Raw genomic sequence first — 18,669 nt, 5'->3', positions numbered from 1 at the left:
CTTACACACACCTTACACACACCTTACACACACCTTTTTGTTCTTTTACACCACAATGTATACAGTAAATGAAATGTTTCATTCCTTTCATTCATTTTCTTTTATTCTTTTATACATTGGTATGAGTGGGATTTATACATACAAGAAATATCACTGCTATATAAACTATTACCACTATCTGTGTGTGTAAACTATGTTATATAGCAAGGCTTTGTGTGTGTGCAGTGTATGTTGTATGAATCCCTCTGAGTGGTACTAGTTACATCTTGTTGGAGGCTGATAAAAGAACACGCTGAACCACAGGCAGTATTATGTAACACACACACACACACACACACACACACACACACACACACACACACACACACACACACACACAAAATTACATTCAGTCAACCAGATCAAACTTCTCACACCATTCATTTCTTTTCACTGAAGCTTCGACTTTCATTCATTTCTACACTTACACTATACTTGGATGGCCTTCACTGCTTCTACTAAAATCTGAATGGTGTCCATACAGACAGATAACGGGCTAATAAGAAGCATTTCAATGGACATTTTCAGTGCAGTTTTTCAATATGCAGCTCAGTGCTAGGTAACACAGCAGTAAAGGGTTATAAGCTTAGCCAAGGTTGAACTAATTCATATCCAGATTCACTCAGACCCTCAGTGCTGAGAAGGGCAGAGAGATTTGAATGACCTGAGGAGGAAGGAGGGGGTGTTGTTTGTAGTGGCAGTCTTTTTCTGAGACCAATACAGAAATCTGGAGTGTCAGCTAAAACTGATCCAATATACTTAACTGTTAAATATTAATACTATATAATACTTTTATTAAAATTAAAATCAGTAGCATTATTGAGTCAGGAGAAAAAAAAGCACCAAAATATAATGCTCGTGCGCTGTTCTGAGTCATCCTATAAAGCCTTACACAATCATTTAAAAGTCTGAGAGTTTTTTCAGATTACATCATTGTGTCTTTATGCTTTAGTGTTGCATAATGTTTTGAAGTTTAGGTCTCAAATGCAAAATCAGCATATTACTGATGAAGATACAGTCATGTGCAAAAGTTTGAACACTCTTGGTCAAATTACAAATTACAATAATGTTTTATTGATTTTCTAATCTGACCAATCCTCTACAAGGAACAAGCCTAAATACTTAAAAAATCAGCTATGTCTAGGGCACATTTTCTATTTGTTAAGTTTAACATATTCGGGGAAAAAATAAAATGTTAAATATAAAATGTGCCATAACCTTTGCTCAGGTCACATTTTATGATGGATTTTTTGCAATATGTCAAACTCAGCAAGTAAACTGTAATTACACTTAAAAATCTGCAGAAGTGTGTTCTCTGTAAAAGATGTGTTAACTTTTTTCACTTAGAAAGTCAACTATACATGCAACTAGGCCACCCAAACTTTATGGCTGTATGATGTCAATAGTAGACAATTCACATACATCCTTGGAAGACATCAGTTCTCTTTGGCTATGTTCACACCGCAGGTAAAAGTGACCCAAATCCGATCTTTTTTTCATATGTGACACAGATGAGTTATCTGTGTGTCCATGTTTGAAGGGATTTTGAAAAAAATGACCAATCACAGCTGTAGGAGAATGAGGCTGCAGTGTCAAAGACAGTTAAAGATTTGAAAGCAAAAATGAAGGAATCTAAGGACATGTACCATAGAAGTGACCGTGACCTTTTTACAGTGAGCTCTAACACGTTCTGGGTGATGAGCCTGCCTGTCAGCCATCTGAACTTCACGATTGATCCTGTGATGCTGGCAAAGATGAAACTGAAAGCTAAGGAGCAACTGACGTTTGTTGGCGGTCATGATTGTTTACCTCTGGATGATCCAAGTGAAGTAACATGAAGCAGTGTTCTGTTGCACATGCAGGTTAGTTAGGATCTGTTTGAACAAATGTCACATATAGGTCACATTTAAAAGATACAATGTAAACCAAACAAAAACATCATATTTGGTGAGAAAATCAGATTTGGTCCACTATTACATGCTGTGTAAACTTAGGCTTAGAGTACTCTTTCAACAAATCTGTAATCATGGGATTCATCCGTTTGGGGAAGGGGTCCAAAGCACGACCGACATTGCAACATATTCATCCGCACCATCAGACAGATCTCCAAATCCCCAGAATGTTAAGATGATCATCTAAAGTAGGCTATTATACTCAAACTACTCACACACAAATGAGTCACTACCCCACAGGAAGAAACACAGAGCTAACAACATCACATCACACAATGTCAGTGTGTAATGTTTCAGGCTAGATTTGTAACAGGATTGGGTCAGGTGCATTCTGTTTACCTTACAATATCTGACCCAGCATTTTTGCTGAGATTAGCCTGATGTGTATATTATAGGATCTGTGCCATCTGTGAGAAATTGTGTGAATTTTACTCAAGTTCTGATTGACTATGCAAGCCAAGTCCTAACATGCTACTTGCTCAAATAGGTGTTCTGCAGTAACTCTTGTTTTTTGGTTGTTTACTGGAGATCAGCTGATAAAACAGAGTTCTCCAACCCAGCCTCTGTTGTGTTGTCAATCAATTATACTGCAGTAATTTCAGAATCCCATACAGATATATTATAACACAGCAAAAGTTGATGGTAAGGAGTGTGCAGTGAAGGAACTGTGCAGAAGTGCCTGCAGCAGCAAACAAGCATGATAGAAATTATATAAGATATTTTAAGGTATATTTTAAGGTAGCGTGGTTTGATTGGTGGAGGGATAGTGAAACTGCTCTGGCAAAACCCTACATCACTCATACCCTTTAGTCCCTCTGAGCAGGGGCTGAGTTTAGTCTCTGCTGGAGGATGACTGTCCTCTCTGACCAAACTGTAATTGTGATCATCACAACAGAACTGAACTATTTATGCTCTGCTCACAAATGTGCTCTATCATAGAAAATATTGAGAGATTGGATGAGCTTGCAAAAACCCGGCCTAATAAGAAACTGTCCTGCACAACTAGCAAACAAAGTTTTAATGATAATGCCTAAATTTAGAGTACGTTCTTAATTTCAAATGCTGTTTATTTTGTATACATGTTGCAGGTCACACTGTAAGGATAGAGCAGATATAGTTTCTTGTTGTGTAAGCGAGCTAATGTTAGCATGGTAGCAAATTATATGCTGTGGTTTTCAATCTGCCCAGTTACAACAGCAAAGTTCAGCTCAGTAGACTAACATTTTAAATAGGAAATTGAACACTATGTAACAAATCTTGTTGTTCTGTAAAGCTTGGGACATGGATAAGTCAACTGGCCAATGTGCTCTCAGATGTGCCCAAACAAAAGAAACATAATTTACTTCAGCACTTACACCCTGAGGGCCACCACTCTGCAGTGTCGTGCTTTCTTTGCTCTAACACACCTGATTCAACTCATCAGCAAATTCCTGAACCTCTTATGAATTTAAATGTTTCGACACTAAGATGGTGTTTCATATATTTAGCATATTGACTGGGATTGTGATATTGATATGTCTGTGATATCTTCTCCTTGCAGTTTTGTTAATGAGCTTTTTCTTTTTTTCATCTACAGTTCATTGCACAGGAGTTATTTTAAATAATGAAATAACAAGCTGATTCCTTTAACTGTTTAACAGTGTGAATGAGCTGTAAACTATTTGCTAAAAGAAGATAGATAGATAGATAGATAGATAGATAGATAGATAGATAGATAGATATAGTTAAATCTTGGTTTAGTTTGAACCCTTTGACCTCTCAGCCTGCATTAGTGAGGCCTTTGCATGCTCTGTCCAGTGTGTTTGTTTTGTGTGTTTGTTTGTGTACAGGTGTGTGTCTTGTACACAGTCACGGTACAGAGCCTTTCTTTTTTTCTGAGAACACTATAGAGTCTGTGTGTGTGTGTGTGTGTGTGTTTCACTGCTGCTGGGTTAAAAACAGCAGATACACTGACATGCTTTATGAAACACCCTGACCAGAACTACGTCTGTTACCCATCTCTCTCTCTCTCTCTCTCTCTCTCTCTCTCTCTCTCTCTCTCTCTCTCTCTCTCTCTCTCTCCCTCTTTCTTCTTTCACACATATTCTCGGGCTTACATTCTCTTTCTCCCTTACGCCTTCTCTTTCTATCTTTCTTCTCTCACACTTTTTTCACGCTTTCATTCTCTTTCTTATTCTCTAATGCCTTCTCACTATCTCATTCTCTCATTCTCTCACCGCCCCCATCTCTCCTCCTCATTCTCATTCCTTCTTACACCCAAATGATGTTCATATTTGAACTTCACATGAAGTTAATGTCTTAGGACACACACATACACCTACACACACACACACACGCCTCACACACCCTAAGTTGTGATGACTGTGGGATTCTTCTCATCTCTCGTCACAGCTGGCAAAAGAAGGATTCACTTCGCGCATGTTTAACAGAATGTCTCCTGCCTGGTGGTCTTACAGAAGCCCGCTGCTGTCAATCAAGGCCCTGGGAATACAGACAGAAACCTAAGACTTTTAGGGCAAAGGAGAAAGGGAGAGGAGCAGCAGTTTGTGTTAATATGTTAATTAGGCAAGTGACAGGTTTGTTGTGTGTGCTGGTGTTTCAGAATAGCTGGTGTGTTCCTGTGTGTCTGCGTGGTGCACACACTGTGCCAAACTGAAAAATCCCTAGTCAGCATTCCTTTATCGTGTGATTGCCCAACAGTGGTTGCTGCTCTTTGGGTTCAGAACTTGCAAAACTCTGTCAGTGCCCTTATGCAACAGCTCTCTTTTCCCCCAAAAGCAAACCAGCCACAGATCTGCTGACTGCAGCAGTAACACTCAATGACACTGAATGACACAAGGGTCCTGTAGTCTGTAGTGTCCTCACTACTGGACCCTCATGAGCGTGCAGAGGCTTGAAGTTGAAATCTAGTATGTACTGTAATATTAGTAGGTTATAAGCACATTAACCTTTTTACAGTTGAGATATCTGCATCAGTGGTCAAACTGTGGGATACTGCCCCCCCAGTGTGCTGTAGTGGTACTGCTAGGGGGCCTGCTGCAACTGCAAAACTTCTTGGCATCACAAAGACTGCAAATATTAATTCTGTGCTTGTTATTTGCAAAAATAAAAGATCAAAAGTGACCTAAGTGTTTAGTTAAGAGTAAAGAGTAAAGCAGTTCAGAGTAAAACGTTTCTCTTTTTGGTCATATAGAGTCAATCCATCATAGATAAATGGCTACAAACAGCAGAACATTTCAGAATGTTTTTTGGTGTTTATGTTGCATAATTGTGCGATAAATTGAATAGGCAGCATTGATTATTGTGTTATGTTTGCTATATTTTCTGCAGTTCTGCTTAAGGATGGGTGATATGGCACATATATAACATCACAATATTTATTTTGTCTGAAGATTCTAAAGCTGACAAAATAACAGACTAATTTAAATAGTAAATTAGAAGTGTTACATTTAAAAGGTAGCATCAAGAACTGATTTTTTATAAAGATTTCCCTTATTTCAGTTAAACAGGGCTAATTATGCTCTCCATGCATTGAAACATGCAGTTGGTAAGTGTTAAGTACTGATGATATCCACAGTACACTGTGACAACTTATCACAAAAAACAATAAATATAACACCCCCCCCCCCCCCATTCTTAACTGCATACTCAGTCCAAAATGCATTTAAAATGACGTAAAAATGCATTTTATTCCAAACTACATGACTTATACCTGACTCTATACCTGATCCTGAATACATTGTTAAGTAAACAAGCACGTGGGTTCAGATATTCACATATACAAACAACCATACCCACATCCTATGTATTCTGTTTCGCCTGAGGAAGATTCATTAATTGATATTGTTGGTGAAGCATTCAGTGATTTAAATACTCATAGTGCATGTTTTAGGGAAGAACTGATATCGTGGCCATTTGGAGAGTATGTGTGCATGTGTGAGTGAGTGTGTAAGAGATATTGAGGGGCTGATTTCTGCAAAGCCTTTGGCAGAGTGTGGTGGAACTGCTTGAGTGAGGAAAGACAGATGAGTCAGCAAAGCTGTGTGCTCACGCATGCATGTGTCCGTTTGTAGGCGTGTGTGTGTGTGTGTGGGGGGGGGGGGGGGGGGGGGGGTGGTTCAGGGAAAAAAGCAGAACATATATATCTAACAGAAAGAAGCACAGAAGCCTGAATAGCAATATATACCATTTAAACATTTATCATCCATTCTTTTCAGGAGATCTGCTGGCAGTTTTTAAAGAAATCTGCAGGGATATTTTTCCACATCTCTGAAGTTCAGTCTTAGAGGTTGGTTGAACGATGCAAGTAATGCCAAGTGCACTGAATGAGGTTGAAGTGTGGGCAGTATTTTAGAAACTCCTTAAGTCTGAAATCTTATCTGCCAAGTCACCTTGACAATTTCAGTTAGGATTGAATTTAAGGCAGAAGCTATTAGAGGACAACAGTTCTTAAGTTCATGATCTTATAATAACTCCAGATAAGAAAACAGTATTACAGAAACATCCTAACTAAACAAGATTTTCTAAATTCTGTCCTAACTTTAAGATAAACCCCAGAGCTGTCGTAACTTCTGTTTTCCCCGTCTGTTTGTATTGTTTTATGCAGTGACAGCCAGCACAGTTCACTGTAACCAGTATAATGACGCTAGATTTATCTATATCGGAAACGGTGCTTTGACTTGTGAGGGTTTTTGCTAACAGTGGTTTTCAAAGCCCCAGACACTGCAGACATGATCTCTTCGTGTTTTGATGTTGATGAAAACTTGTTATAAAATACAGCCTCTGGACTCTGGCATGGTCAGTCTGTTGTTCTGGGGCTGTATTACAGAAACGTCTTTTTGTCTTAAGATCTGACAGGTCAAGATATGATTTTTCACAAATTTGTTTTACTGAAGAAAATTTTAATGTAGGAATCTTATCTTACAGCATCCTATCTTAAGATAGGAAATCTTAACTCACTCATTTGAAGGCGGCAATCAACTGTCATGTCTGTTACCTAGCACCCGACCACACTCACACAGCTGAAACATAAATACTTAAGCAAAATAAACATGTTAGTTAGGCAGACAGCTAGCTACTGTTACTGATTTTAAAAAGTCAAACAAAACTAAGGCACGATAAACTTACAGTTAAGAATATTGGTACAGCGGATGTGCTGTTTATTAGAGCATTGACCCTCTCCAGTTTGTTTTCCAAGCACTTTAGCCAACCACGCTGACGCTATTCCTCCTAATAAACAGCAAAACCCTCATAAGTCAAAGCACCATTTCCAGTACAGATAGTATTTTTTTTTATCTGGAGTTAGAATAAGAGTATGAACTTAAGAACTGTTGTTCTGTAACAGTTTAGGTGGTCTATCAGGTCTTGAGGTTTGAGTATTTTCACTGTATCTTTTAATAATTTTTCAACTCCTGCTTTTTCACTTATTTTCCTTTGACTTTCCTCTTTCCTATGTAAGTGGATTGTCTTACATTGAATGTCCTCAGAAATGTTGAAAAATTCTGAAAAACTTATGGTTATTTTGACTGGGAATTAAATGTATGAAGAGTAGGTTTTGATGTAGACAAAGTACCATAATGTTTGCATGAAGATGTTTATTTGTGGGTGAGTTCTTACCCACTTTCCTTTGCTCTGGTTGGCTCTTTATGTCCCATTCACTCAACAGGACATCCCAAATTAGCCAGCGTCCACACACACACATGCAAGTGCATGCACGCCTGCACACACGCGCACACACACACACACGCGCACACATACACACACTTAACTTTATACCCTCACAGACACATAGAAGCCCTCAAGCCTGCTTTTGTCTTTCTTTCTATCATGACACTTTTACTAAAACTCACAGCAGCTCTTTTCTTTTCTTTTTTTCATTATACTCTCTCACTCTCCCTTTCTCTACCCCTCCCTCTCCCTTCCTTCTGTGCTGGAACTCCCTGTCCCTCAGAGGTGTGGCACCCCCAAGATCTCTTACATTTTTTGCATGTTTGACTCTTTGAGTAACAGTGTGCCTCTGTAAACGTTTTTTCTTTTGCAGAAACTACAGCAGTAACTGTACCTGTCTCATATATATATGTGCCTGTATGTGCACATATACACAATCTATTACACCTGAATAAATGCTCGATGACAGGTATGTCATATATACACCTAAACGTCATATATACACTTACGCAGCCTCCAAAGGAATGTCACTTTCATACCTCTTTCTCTTTCTCTCTCTCTCACTCTCTCTCTCTCTCTCTCTCTCTCTCTCTCCATGGTTTGGTGTCTTAAAGCTACAACATAGATGTCCTGAAACTGTTCCAGGCCTTTGTGGAATGACGCATACTTTGTTTTTTACCAACATGCTTGTAATCTATCATGCTTGTAATGCATTTGAGGGGAAATGTTTGGCTGAAGTTCTGTATGTGTTAGTGATTAATTGTGGTGTCCTCAACATTGTTCCCAAATGGTTCCTAAATAAGGGGATTTTAAATCAAGCTCTGCCCCCTTTCTCTTACGCTATCTCTCCCATCTCTCTTTCTTACTTCCTTCTCTCTTTCTCTTTCTCGCTCACACATATATATTCACGTGCACAGCCTTGCTCACATTCCATCTATACTCAAGAGACATTACATCCATGCAGTAATGCACAGAGTAGATCATCACTCTACATACACACGCACACACACACACACACACACACACACACACACACACACACACACACACACAGTTACATTATGATGAAGCCAACTTAAGTAATTGAGAAGCTGACTCAGAGACACCGATAAAGCATGTCACAGACCAGTCACTCAAACCCATACAAACACACACACAGAGGAGACAGAGTGAGAGAAGAGAGAGTGAGCAAGAGACAGAAAGAGAAAAAGAAAAGTGAGTCAGACAAAGATAGTAAGATACAGAGAAAGAGAGATGAAAGAGATAAAAAGATAGAGTTTGTGTGAGAGTGTTTGTTAGAGACAGAGAGAGAGAGAGAGAGAGATCCCAGGGGCATTGTTAAATTGATCAGTGTGCAGATGGGGAAACACACGAGGAAATGAGACAGATGAATGAAGAGATGGATTAGAGAGAGAGTGTGTGTAAGAGTGAGACAGAAAGAAAGAGAGAGAGAGAGATTTCTGTGCTGTAGCTCATTATTGCTCTGAAAAGAGAGGAACTCCATCTTACTGCTACAGCAGAAGCATCTGCGCTGTCAAAGGCAGCGTAACAGCAAACAGAACACACTTCAGCACCACTGACACCACTACTGCCATGTATGTCTGTGTGCGTTCAAACCTATTTTATTTGTATTTATTGCCTAGTACGAGTTTGTGCATGTGGCTCTTTCTGTGTCTGACAGCATGCATGTCTATACCTGTGTTTTATCAGGCATGTCTAAAACGGACTTAAATCTTGTGTCATAAAGAACTGTATGAGAAAGCAATAGCAAAACTTGTAACTGTATGAACTTCAGATCCATAATCAATTTCATTAATCTGTAGAGATCTCCTTAATGTATCTTTAGCATGGGAGTTAACACATGAGTTTAAATTCCTAATGTTCATGTAACATGAACATTATGAAGAGGTAAGTATTTGTAGTTTGAATATAGTGATTGTACATGCAAAGGGTTACAGTCACACTTGCAGATTTAAAAAGCATTTACATTCCATAAAATTACAGTTTTTGTTGCATTCATGTCTGATTCCTTTTAAAATTCCTTTTGAAATAAGTTCTTTGTTAAAAAGTAGTAGAATATAAAGTGTGTGTGTGTCTGTGTGTGTGTAGGTGGTGAGACATGAAGGTGTGTGTTAATGTCATTGTCTTCCTTCTCCTCTTAAGATGTTTGTTGTTTGTGAAGCTTGGTGCGTCGCTGCGTTCTGGATAGCACAGCTTGTACTGAGTGGCTAAATATAGTATGGTGCAAGAATGAACAGAAGTGGAGGGGGATCCTTTTTACAATTAGAGCACAGGGCAAGGAAATTCAGGCTGATGAGCGAGCCTAGAGAATTGGTAAATTTTCAATTCATCAAAAGCAGTTTTCTTGATTCTGCCTGTTGCAGGGCCTGATTCATTTGCTTTCCTTATTTACTGAAATGTTTAATAGGTAATATGCTTTTAATTATGCCCTCTGTAGCTTCAAACACATTGATATTTATTCATCAGTCACTTCTGTAGGCTGTATAAATAGTACAGTCAGCATGTTGCCGATATCCTACTGCCAAATTGTCTGCGACAGATTTATTGCAAAATCGATAGTCATGTGCCTGACCACTGCAGCCATTTTCCACATCATCCCCAGTGAGATGTTTGATCACACTCTGTTTGTGGCACTGAATGCCAGAATTAGAGGAGCTTACCAGCCAAGAGTGTGTTCTTCATAGAAACTCTGCAACAGCTCTTATTGTTTTTTTGTTTGGTCTGAAGTTGGTATTATTTGGGAAAAACTTTCAACTTTTTAGTCTGAGCATGCACTGCCGTGCGTTTAGTCACCAGTGCCGAGTATTTATCGTCTTTTTCACTCACTCAGACAGACTGGTAGCATAGTGAATAACTACGCATATCTATATAACTGTCTATCCTGCTAAATAATGTATAACATTTAGGTAAAGTTTCTAAGTATGATGTTCGATCCTTCAGGACCTACCTTATATTTAGTTATACTTAATAATTAAATAAATAAGGGCTGCCAAACATGGTAACACAATAAATTATTATTGGTATACTTTTTTTGCAACATTAACACATTTTTCCTAGTATGTGCCTTCTGACTAATTTTGATATTCCATTATCTGCAAGAGTTCATGAATGGATATCCGGTAACTGAATTGTTTTCTCTTTCTCCTCACAATGAAACATATACTCCAACAGTGATTTAAGTGTTTGAATAGCACCTTGAACAAAGATTGCAGAGAAATGCAGTACCCATGCACACACCTATTTCTTAGTTTTACCCTGTGAATCAGGTGTAGTAGTGCAGGTTGAAGCCCAGCTGATCGTCATCTGAATGTTTCTATAATTGAATACCTGATTGTATCCCTCTCATTCAAAAACTATTTTTCAAAGACTTTTAAACCAATACTTACCAGAATACTCCAGACAGTGCTTGCAAGAGCTCAACCAGCAGCAACTTAACAAATGGACTACAATTGCTGAGGAGAACCATTGAAATAATGTATCATTGCTGTTGGAACAAATCCTCAATGGAACCCTTTTTCCAAGTAATTTTAGGCCATTTATTTGGTTCATTCATCATGAAATTAACAAACTATGTAAAGAGAAATAAACATTTTAAAATTATGTCAAAAAGTGAAAAATTACAAAAATGGAGATACTAGGTTTTGTTCCAATAGTAGTAATATACTATATTATATAATATAAGTTACTATATATATATATATATATATATATATATATATATATATATATATATATATATATATATACACTCATTGGTTGGAACATGCAGCCACTGTTGCTCTCACTGTCAGTAATGACAGTTGGAGACTGTGTTCATCCTATGGAAATCATGTAATTTCATGTCATATTCAGGTTCATGTGAAACCTTTATTTCATCAAAATATGGAATTACTAAAGGAAATAAATACTTATGAAGGATCCTGAGGATCCTGATGAAGCTTATTTTGTCTACATATAGGAGGTATAATCAAATGTTCTGCTTTTTAAGTGGACAAAATCTTAGTTTTGGTGCAAATTTGGGCAAATAAAATAAATGTGATTAATCACAATTAACCACTCAAAAGAATTAATCATGATTAATTATTTTAATTGTTTAACAGCCCTAAAGTAAATCAGACAAATATGTAAACAAATGATCAGTTACCTCATTCACCTCTAGAAGGTGTTAATACTCCGTAACCATTATTAACCCAGATATTCTGTATCAATGCATCCCTAGTTTGTGTTGGTAGGTTTCTCTATATGACATCAATGTGGTCTCATGTGGCAGGACATCCTGTGAGAAAATGAATTGCAGTGTCTACTTTGATGGTCAGATGTTTGAGCTATTGCACAGTATCTGATGTGATTCCGCCACTGGCTGTTGTGGATGTTGTTCTGCATTAGCGGCTAACCAATGAACCTCGAACATCAGACCCAATTATTTATGCATCTTTTCCGAGAGAGTATTTGAAATGAAGTAAACAACACAGTATCAGGACATATCATTTAGTATTAATATGATGACCACAGCACTATCTGCAAGTGGGGGGCCAATTTTTTTAACATTTTCCAGATTCACAGACTGTTCTGTACAAATTAGCGCACTACTTACCCTCTCGTCTGGTTTTGTTTGTTCGTTTTGAAATCACTCTCACCAGCTGCGGCATAGTAATGAGGGAAAATGGCAGGATATTAGTCACAGGAAAAAGATGGAGGAGTGCTGAGGTCCACGCTGTTCTTCATTTTCCCCCTGATGTTTGATAATCATGTATTTGGTGTTCTCATGTTATTGTGAGCCCAGTTTCAAACACGTTTTCAGTCAGTGTTGATTTTGTTTATACAGAAGTGTCACGTTTTCAGACTGCTTGCCCTTCAGCTGACGCATGTAAACACATGCGTCACACACATGCACTATAATGCCTTGCCTTCAGCTACGTGCGTCCTCAAATGTAATATTCTTCTCGTTACTCCTGTGCACAAACATACAAAAGCACACGCACAAACAGACCCACACATTCTCTCTTACAAGGTTAGTGTATGCCATCCTGGTTCTTCGCTGTTAGCTTTATAGACACTTAACCCTCTTTAACTCAGATTAAAGAAGCCCTGAGAAAATGTCGCAATGCAATTATACACAGTCACACAGAAAGACGACCGCACTGGATGCTTCGTATTGATTTTTATAATACAGTATGCTCATATTACAGCTGACTGATTGTGGTACGTGAGGTCGGCTCCTGAGCATGACAAAAAATCTTTACTTTTCTTGATGCCAGTTTTATCACAGTTCTACTCAGCTAAGAGCCCACAAAACCCAGCTGCTCTCACTCCATTAGAGGCCTGCAGTAAAAGAAAAGCCACAAAATGACAGTGAAGAAAGTACTGCATTGAATTTACTTGATTCAGATGTGTACATAATTTTTCACATGAATAAAAGATCATGGCTGTCATATCAGAACTTTATAACACTTATGTACTCAGTGAGTTGGCTTAGTGGTTATTTTTGGTTTGAATGATAAGAGGGGTATATTTGCTGGTCATTATAAAGCCATGTGTAGCAGTCTGACCATTCTATACAAGGGGGAGCTGTTAGCATTAAAGTTCATTTTGTGTGCTTTGCTGAAATACATGTATATGTAAAAGTAAAAGTAAAGGGTTTGTTTAATTAGGTCCCTACAGACCTCGGCAGATGGTTTACAGACTAGACCAATAATGAGAGGTGTAAGCCCCTGTTTGAGAAGTGAATAGCTAGCCACTAATCTTGACATTGAAATTCCCATAGAAGCTAGGGTAAACTACCATTACTGTAGAGATGGTATTCAGCTTATTACAAATGTCATATAATTGATATTGGAATAAAACCAAAACTTCACAATTAATAATAACTTAAAAAGATTTCAATTGATTCTTTTAAAGGATTTCTTTTGACCAATTTTTTTATATTTTGGAATCTTAGAAGGGCTGTGTATACTGTGTTATTGTTCAGTAAGGTCCATTTTTATTGTTTGGCCTTAAAAAAAAAGACTTTTTAAAATCATGATGATTAATCAGAATAATTGGCAGATTACTCAATGACCAGTGTTATTGGTACTGCTGTACAGATCTACTTGGACAACAATAAATTAGGAATGTTATAAACAAGGATTTGTTATGACAGCAGTTTTAGATTTTTGTCTCTCTTGCAGAAATTGTCTGAAAGTTATTCACACATCAAGTAAATTCAATCAGTTCTGAAATTTGATCAGAATATTACATAATGCTTTGCTAAGACTCTGACTGAGCCAAATCTCACCAAAACATTTTTCTCTCCTCTTTTTTCAGAATGCTGATTGATGTCTTGCCCTTAAACTCTGGAATTCTGGGAACTGAATCCTGGAGCTCTCCCGCACACTGGTGTGTGACCGCCAGAGCAAAAACAGGGAGAGGGAGGTGTGCAAGGTCCAACATGCCTCTCAAGCACTTTCGAAAGAGACTGATAAAAAAAGAGAATTTCATCTCTGTTTTTAGTTTGACTTGTTGCAGCAATCAATAGGAACAAGTGCCAAAAAATTAAGGAGGGCAGGAATTCTCTTGCCTGTTGCCCAGATTGTTTTTCGTAACAAACAAGCACTGTAGCCGATCAGAGGACATGACGAAGGACGCCTGCCAACCTGGAGCCGCTGAGATCTGACAGCGAGGTGCGCGAACAGTTTGGAGTTCAATGCTCACAAATGAATTCAAACAGACAATAGTTGAACTTGAAGTTCTCAGTTCTTGAATATATTATACATAATTTGAAACAAAAAAAAGTGCCTATTGTTTTTGATTGTAGTTATCTGAAAGAAGACTCTGCTCTGAGGAACTGGCATGAACAGAGAGAAGCTTTTAATTCTTAATAGTGCGGGAATGGAGCTGATGAAGAAGCAAGATGTGGAATGGTACTATAGTGTGAACAGATTGAATGATGATGATGTAAAAATGACCCTCAATTAGCCTGTGATGTGCTTTGACAATTAGCATAGCAGCTTTAATGTAAGCCTCAATACTCTACAGCCTGCCCCACTACTGACTTTCCCTGTGCTCATTCTGTCCTTTAGTTCTTTATCCTGTCTCAAATTCTTTTCTTCTCTTTTTTCTCATGTCTCTGCCTCTCTGCCTGTCTTCATCTCTCTCTCTCACTTCTTCTCATGTCCTGTGATTTAAATGTTCCAGCTATGCAGTAGTACTTCAGTGCCTATCTTGCTCTCTGTGTCTCTCTCTCTCTAACTCTCTCTCTCTCTAAGTCTCTCTCTTGCTTGTTCTCTGCTCACACTAGCGTAAACGGTAGCCTGTAACAGAATGGGCTATTTTTAGCAGTACTCCTGAGGTGGGATATTTTTCTGTGATGGTACCTGCTGTTACTTACCTCATGCGGCATGCAAGGACACTAGCTGACCCAACCCACAGTGGACTGTACCAGTTATCTTTCAGGTGGGAATTGGAAGGATAGTAAAAAATTTGCCTTTTTATGCTGGTATCAGACCAGATTTTCTGTTTTTTTAAATACTGGCAAAATTTAATAATGTTGTTGAGAAAGCTGGTCTTCATCAGCATAAAAAGGGAATATTTACAGCAGCCATATTATTTTACATACTAAACAAACCAATGCCAAAATTACAATGTGAGTACAACAAATACTCCTAATTCTGCTTTGGGGCCTCTTTCATGATTGATTTGGTAACATTTGATTAATTCTGCAACTTTCATTCCCTATCATAATACTCCCTTTTTGCTTTTAATTGATTCTGAAAATCATTTTCAGTTTTGGTGTATTCATATGTAAGGATGAAACTGTTTCTGCACCATGACTCGCCTCTAAAAGACTTCATAATGGGACTGAGACAGAGAAGGAGAGGGGTACATGGATGTTAAAGCAGTTTAGAACAGGAGTGTGCATTTATATACGTGTGTTGATCTCAAATACTTCTCTGTAAACTCTGTACTGTCCCAGGCAGCATAGGCCTATCCCTTGTTTGCCTGGATACAGTGCATAACAAATAAGCTTTATTGCATCCAGATTGAGCTCACCGCTTCAGCACAATAAGATCTACTACTTTGTAATCCAGAGTTACAACAGGCAACCCCACATGCCCTGTGAGGCCTCAGACGCATTACATTGTGCAGATCACAGCCACACTGTGCATACTGTACAGTGCACGACTCATGCATCATACTGCTGCAGTACAGTAACCCAGCCACACCAGGACTTTTAAATGGTAGGGCTGAATTTTATTTCAAAGGGCGACACGGTGGCGTGGTGGGTAGCGCTGTCACCTCACAGCAAGGAGGGCCTGGGTTCGATTCCCCGCCCGGGTGATCAGGGTCCTCTCTGGGTGGAGTTTGCATGTTCTCCCCTCGTCTGCGTGGGTTTCCTCCGGGTTCTTTGGTTTCCTCCCACAGTCCAAAGACATGCAGTCAGGCCAATTGGATATGCTAAACTGCCCCTAGGTGTGAGTGTGTGAGTGACTGTCTGTGTCTGTCTGTCTGTCTGCCCTGCGATGGACTGGCGACCTGTCCAGGGTGTATCCTGCCTTTCGCCCAAAGACTGCTGGGATCCAGCGACCCTGACGGAGAAGCGGCTTAGAAAATGGATGGATGGATGGAAAATAAATGCAGAACAAATATGCTAACATGGCTAACAGAATTCTGCTGTGAGGTTAGACAAGCCTTACCACTGACAAAAGTCCTATTCAACCAGTCTACTAAAATCTGTAGCAGTATAATTAATGATCTTGCGTTATCTCAAGGGTTGCATGCAGGATGTTTTGCTGAGAAAAATGTAAATATCGAAAATGACCAAAGAAGTCTTTAAGAGAGTCCAGTCATGGGGCAGCAAACACCATCTCCCTCAGGATGCAGTGTATTCGTGAGAGGATACACAGTATTGTATAGAGTAGAATACAGATGGTTTTGATACTGATGATGTAAAATTCAATATTTTTGGAGGGGGCAGGGGCATTCCCACAGTTTTTGCTGCTGGTTCTTACTACGGTATTTTATCTTAGCGGAGTAAAGGTCCTGGGTGGGTAATGCGCTAGAATTTTTGTTACCTGTGATTTAAAGACATTTATGTCATGTTGCTTAAAAAAGGGCAGTGTGAGGTGCAGACATGTGTTATTATTAATGTTTTTGATGCTCTGTTCAACAAACAATAAAAAATATGTGGATATCATGAACATGTCTAGAGTGCTGATCTCTTGTGGATTTTGAAATCGGTGCCATACAAGGACGTGTTCTACTGCCCTGTGACAGAAACCCACACTCAAAAAACAAGCACAAAAAAGGAGGCAATTATGAAACACATTCTTTTTTTTCACAAGAAAAACATGAAAACAAAGTTGGTCTGAAACAAAATGTAAGAATACTGCACAGTGTGTGATGGAAACCTGCTGTATTTATGGAACATTGGCCCTAAACGCCCTCAGTACATACTGTACCAAAGTCTGTCTCATCCACAATTTATTATTGATTTCATATTGCACAACCTCTATTTACTTTGCGATGACAATTTCAGACCTTTAGTCTAGTAAAAGGTTCATATGTTTAATGCTCACAGTAGTGGTGAAAGGAACCAGACATCCTGTGTTTAATGCCTCTAAAAGCTACATCACAGAAAGCTGTATGAAATGATTATAAATAGGCTGCCTGAAGCCTGAGACATTGCTTTCTAGGATACTTTTGTGATACTGTTGTGTACTGAAATGTATTTTTAAGTCCATTCAAAGCAGAGAAGTAAAATAGTTGCCTTTCTGATTCACCACTAATTTACCATCATCAACATTACATATGAAAACTCAAAAGGTGCATGGAAAATCAGTGGTCATTTTGGATAGTAAATAAAATAGCAGTATTTAGCTTGTCAACGTTGTGTCCTTATCACCATTACTTTAAAGAACCATTGCACATCAAACCTCTCTAAATGACTTGGTGCATAGCTTCAATTACTAAATCATGCAGAAATCTTGATAAATTGATGAAATTACCCTTCAAAAGGGAATTTGTCCCCCCCCCTTTGCTGCAGTGACAGCCTCTACTCTTCAAAGAATGCCTTACAAAAGAAGGATCCTAAAAATAAACAAACACTAGATACACACTAGATGTTGGAACATTGCTGTGAAGGTTTGATTTAATTCAACCACAAAAGCATTAATGAGGTCAGGTACTGATATAGGATGATTAATTCTGGATCTCAAATGCCACTCCAACTCACCACAAAGGTATTGCGTTGAGCGCCATCACTCCAGAGAAAACAGTTTCACTGCTCAAAAGCCTAATGCTGGGGCACGTTATATACTCTAGTTGATGCATGATGGCTTTAGGCTCATGTGCAACTGCTCCACAGCATCCCATTCTATTAGGAAGATTTTTCTGTGGGGATTATGTGTGTGTGACAACTGTAATTGTCATCAATGGATGCAGCTGAATTCACTAATTAGAAGGGGTGTCTACATACTTTTGGACATGCACCAATGAGCCAAAAGAGACTAGAATAATATTGATTGCCTCATATCAACGTTCTGGGAATATAGATGTCTGGAATATATTAGCTGGTAAGTGAATAGAAAATATGGGCAGGTGTGAAAACCCTTGGCAAAGTTACTCAAGTTATGTGTAGATGACTCTCAAAACATTTATGAACTGGCAAGGTCATAAGGCTCCTGGTCAGTAGGGTGAGTACTTTGTCTGAGGAGGGACAAACTACGAACCAACAACAGGGTGTTGGCTCGTAAGGCTCATTGACTTGAAAATGTAACAAAGGCTATCTCATCTAGTCCAAACCGACAGAAGATCTCCTGTCCCAAGTCAGAATTTTTTAAAGATGGTCTCAGGAGGAGTGTGTCACAACACACAGTTCATCACACCCTGCTGCATATGGGGCTGCGCAGCCACAGATGGGTCAGAATGCACATGCTAACCCCTGTCCAGCAGCACACAATGGAACTGGAACTGGACCTTGCGATGGAAGAAGATCGCCTTGTCCGAGTCCTGT

General features: G+C 38.8%; 1 protein-coding gene across 1 annotated transcript in view; it reads left to right on the top strand.

Annotated features, from left to right (window-relative positions):
- The window catches only part of si:ch73-335l21.1 (insulin receptor substrate 1-B), a 61,162-nt gene extending 45,111 nt beyond the window's left edge, over nt 1-16,051 (top strand). Inside the window, exon 3 of the mRNA XM_017723057.2 lies at nt 13,983-16,051. Within this exon, the coding sequence (XP_017578546.1) occupies nt 13,983-13,990 (8 nt within the window). The 3' untranslated portion in view covers nt 13,991-16,051. The remainder of the gene's footprint in view (nt 1-13,982) is intronic.
- Nucleotides 16,052-18,669: the final 2,618 nt, after the last annotated feature.

The sequence above is a fragment of the Pygocentrus nattereri genome, chromosome 2 (genome assembly GCF_015220715.1).
Source record: "Pygocentrus nattereri isolate fPygNat1 chromosome 2, fPygNat1.pri, whole genome shotgun sequence".
NCBI classification, from domain to species: domain Eukaryota; kingdom Metazoa; phylum Chordata; class Actinopteri; order Characiformes; family Serrasalmidae; genus Pygocentrus; species Pygocentrus nattereri.
This window is presented reverse-complemented; position numbering and strand designations above follow the sequence as displayed.